The sequence below is a fragment of the Homarus americanus genome, unplaced genomic scaffold, assembly GCF_018991925.1.
Source record: "Homarus americanus isolate GMGI-L3 unplaced genomic scaffold, GMGI_Hamer_2.0 scaffold7626, whole genome shotgun sequence".
Taxonomy (NCBI): Eukaryota; Metazoa; Arthropoda; class Malacostraca; order Decapoda; family Nephropidae; genus Homarus; species Homarus americanus.
In genome coordinates, this window is record NW_024718273.1 from 9,027,676 (window position 1) to 9,032,006 (window position 4,331).

The following is a 4,331-nucleotide window of genomic DNA, read 5'->3' on the forward strand; positions in this document are numbered from 1 at the left end:
TTTCCCACTCACATTGGTGACTGTGCTTCTCTAGTTTTTGTGGTGTTAACGTGGACCATAATCTCCCATATTTGTGCGTATTTTTTTTTGTGCGTCACTGGCATTATTTACTTCTTAATGCCAGCCATATTGCTGATTAAATAAAAAATAAAGATAAATATTTCACTTTTTTATCTGTGAAAATATCCATTTATAGTTTTGACTTTTTCTTGTTTTTATTTACAGAATTTGGAGCCCATCATGAGTGTCAAAAAAAGAGGGTACGATCATTCATATATTGAATATGGATTCACATCCATCATCATCAATGGAGAAGAAAGGCCTCAATGTGTGATTTGTAGTAAAGCTTTGACAAATGATTCTATGAAAACAACAAAGTTGAAGCGACATTTGCAGAATGTTCATCCTCAACACAAGGACAAGGACCAAAACTTTTTTGAACGTCATGGGAAAGCTCTCAAAAAGATGAAGCTGGATTCAACAGGGGCATTCAAAGAAACAAACCAAAAGGTTACTGAAGCTTCTTATGTCGTAGCACTGGAGATAGCAAAGCAGAAAACCTTGCTCTCTCAAAATGGTGGAAATTGTGTTGGGAAATGGATTGGAGAAAAAACTTGCAGCGGTTCCACTATCAAACAGTACTGTTCAAAGTTGGATCAGCGATATGGCCATTGACATCAAGGATCAAGTTGTGCAGGAGATCAAGTCTTCAGCATTTGGCTTATTTTCAATTCAACTTGATGAATCGACTGATGTGGCATCGTGTTCCCAGTTGATGGTGTTAGCAAGGTATGTTCACTAAGGTTCATTTAAAGAGGAGTTTCTCTTTTGTTCTCCTCTTGAAACAACTACCAAGGCCTCGGATATTTTGGAAAAGGTTTCATCTTTCTTTGAATCAGAAAATCTTTTGTGGGATAATATCTGTGGGTGCTGTACAGATGGAGCACCAGCTATGTTGGGGACAAAATCAGGATTTCAAGTTTGTGTGAAAAAGCGAGCTCCAAAAGTGAAAGGCATTCATTGTATGATCCATCATCAGGCACTGGCCTCAAAAACACTTCCAGCTCCGCTAGGGAAGGTTTTGGAGCAAACAATTCAAATTGTGTATTTTGTCAAAGGAGGAGCTCTCAACTCACGACTTTTCAAGCAGTTATGTACCGACATGGATGCAGCCCATCATTTGCTTCTTTTCCACACAAATGTTCGATGGCTGTCAAGAGGAAATGTAACTGAGCGAATATTTGAGCTTAGAGATGAGCTCAAATTATTTTTTGAAGTTCAGGGTAAGATGGAATTTTTTGCCTGGCTGGATGATGAGGAATGGATCATGCGCCTTGCCTATTTGGTTGATATTTTTGAGCAGCTGAATAAACTGAATCTTCAGATGCAAGGAAGGAATACAAACATCATAAAATTCATGGATGCCTTGAAAGCTTTCATGAGCAAGCTGGAAAATTGGAAGAGAAAGGTCAATATAAAAAATGTTGCAATGTTTGAGAAAATGTCATCCGTTCTTGTTGTTGTTGGTGAAGACAAGGTGCTTCCACAATTTGCAAAAAATTAAATTTTGCAGCATTTGACAACACTGGAAAATGAATTCAGCCGATATTTTCCTGAACTCAGTGATGATGAGTTGGGTTTAGTGCGAAATCCATTCAAATTGTCAGTTGAAAAAGTTCCTGTTGATTGTCAAGATGAATTTCTGGAGCTGAAAACTGATTCGGGAGCAAGAGATATGTTCGATGAGAAATCAATCACAGAATTTTGGTCCTTGATGTGCGATTCCTACCCAAAAGTGGCAGAAAGAGCTATCCGTGCATTGCTTCCGTTTGTGTCGACATATCTTTGTGAGTCAGGCTTTTCAACTCTGTTGCAAATTAAAACGAAGCAACGTAGTAGATTAGAGGTAGAAAATGACCTGCGTTGTGCCCTTTCAAGCACTCCTCCGCGTATCCCAGAATTGGCGAAGAAAAAACAATCACAGGTTTCTCATTGACTGTAATCTTCATCTGAATAAAATTAATTTCAAATTTACAATATCCTGGTATTCTATTGAACTTTTTGTTTATTGCATTATGCTTCAGTTTGGTCTGTTAAGTAATTCATTATAAATAAAAAAAAACTATTTTACTTTTATTCAAGTTTTATAAATCCATCAACATTTTCAATTGGCATTTAATTTATAAAACTCCACTATAAAAATAATCCATGTAAAATTGTAAATGTATATGTACTATATGGAAAAAATAAAGGATTTTCAGTATTATATGCATATTATTTGGAATGCAATTTTTGAGGCAGACAATCTTGGAAAGGAGGGGGGAATGACATTCTGACATATGGTGAAAGGGGTGCATGGGGCAAACAAGGTTGAGAACCACTGCTCTAAACCATACATTCAGGAGAATCAGGACCTCTTGTCCGTAAACACCTCCCATCCCCTAATCTTTGTTTGGGTAAGGCAGCAAACCCCAGCACTCACGCCAGTGACGATGACACTCCCGGTGGTAAACACCGTTCCCCCACCCCCCCAGCCGCCACATCTGGCGAGGTAACAGGCCGTCTGGGAGGGGGGGGGGGCACATGGTCGCAGGGTGAGAGATCTCCTGTTTGTTCGGGTAAGGCAGCAAACGCCATCACTGTCACCAGCGATAATAAGCCAGCGGTGATAACACTCCGGGCGTTGCGCAATTGCCCAAGATTTACAGTGTGGCGTGTTCAAAATACGGTTTGCACACGCACCTGGCGCACCAGACCATCAGCTCCTGGGACCACTGCCATGTCCCTGCCCAATGGCCATTTGTTGTGAGGAAGATTTTCTCCAGTTACGAGGACAAGGTCGCTTTCCTGGAGATTCCGGGATGGTTCTATGTACTTCTGTCTTTTGAGGAGTAGTGGAAGGTACTCCCTCACCCAGCGTTTCCAGAAGCGGTCTGCTAGGAACTGCACGTGCCGCCTCTGTCGTTGATATGAGTCCTTCAGAAGACATCCTCCTAGTGACAGATCAGCACGTGGGCCACCGTGGAGGATGTGGGCTGGTGTAAGCGCTTCCAGGTCTCTCACGTCGCTCGAGGCAGGGGTGATGGGTCGACTATTTATGATCGCTTCCACTACACAAAATAGCGTCTGCAGTCGATATTCATCCAGGACTTGGTTCCCCACAATTGCTCTGAGAACCTTTCTGACTGTTCGGATTTGCAATTCCCAGACTCCAAAAGTCGTGCTGTTTCTCTTTCTTCCCCTTTGTGAAATATGCCTCCAGCATTTCAGTAACAGTTCATTGCACTTCTGCCATCATGTTGGACCCGGGATTTTGGTCAGGTGCTGAGCATTCAGGCTCAAGCCCCCTTCAGCTTCTGTTGCCGTAAAGTCATGTTCATTCAGCTCTGGAGGGACATCTACCTCTGGTTCTCGGTCACCTTCGCCCATGTTCACATTTCCCCTTTGTCGCTCTGGATCCATTTCCACTACCTCTTTTCCTTTTATTGATATTCATTTACGGCTCCGGTTAGGTCTCAAAGTTTGTTCGATGAAACTCTGCTCACCGCCTGTATTTGGTGGTGCAGCTCGCTGCTTGTATTTATGTTTGATGATAGTAGGTCACTGCTGGTTGATTGTGGTGTTAAAGGTGGCAATTCACTGCTGGTTGCTTATAGTGTTACAAGTGGCAGGACACTGCCGATTGCTTATGGTGTTACAAGAGGCATTTCACTGCCGGTTGCTTACGGTGTTATAAGTGGCATTTCACTGCCGGTTGTATACGGTGTTATAAATAAATTTAATCACGCTTACCGTGTACTTCGTTGAGTTGGTTATTTGTTACCTTAAAACCGGTGGTAATGAATCAATCTTCCTTTCCTTCGTAACCTCAGTAGCTGGCGGCAGCTCTGCCTGTACGAAAAGGAACACTTTCAACCTGTGGTCCACACTCTTATGGCAGTGTCCCGACCAGTGCTGCTGTAATGTATGTTTTCCAATTTAAGGGTACAAGTATGCAATACCAAAGGAGGACATGAAATTCAGATATCATTCGATGCTTTTCTTATTTTACGTAAGGTTTAGTAACACAATAATTCGTTGCTGATGCAGTAGAAAAGACGATGAGGTTGACAGGTCAACTGATTCGGTCATTCTGGCACCATCGTGTAATGAAAGCAGAAGGATTGTACACTCATTAGTACTTCTGAGGTTTTAGCTGTGCAACCATAATGTAAGGCTCCTTATATCATCGGCGAGTATCGTCTCACATTTGGTCTAATTGTATTTGTTATGATGCATTAGTTTATCTACTACCATTGGATAAGTGTTCCATGAACCAGTTTCGTGCCTTT

At 41.8% G+C, this 4,331-nt stretch overlaps 1 protein-coding gene across 1 annotated transcript; it reads left to right on the forward strand.

Annotated features, from left to right (window-relative positions):
• Positions 1-952: 952 nt before the first annotated feature.
• LOC121859571 (zinc finger BED domain-containing protein 5-like) lies at positions 953-1,564 on the forward strand. Its single transcript, XM_042356507.1, has one exon. It carries the CDS (start codon positions 953-955, stop codon positions 1,562-1,564), a length of 612 nt encoding a protein of 203 aa, XP_042212441.1.
• The last annotated feature ends 2,767 nt before the right edge of the window (positions 1,565-4,331 follow it).

What these genes read in the sequence shown, in the direction of transcription:
- LOC121859571 (XM_042356507.1), top strand. Translation starts at nt 953, where the DNA reads ATGTTGGGGACAAAATCAGGATTTCAAGTTTGTGTGAAAAAGCGAGCT.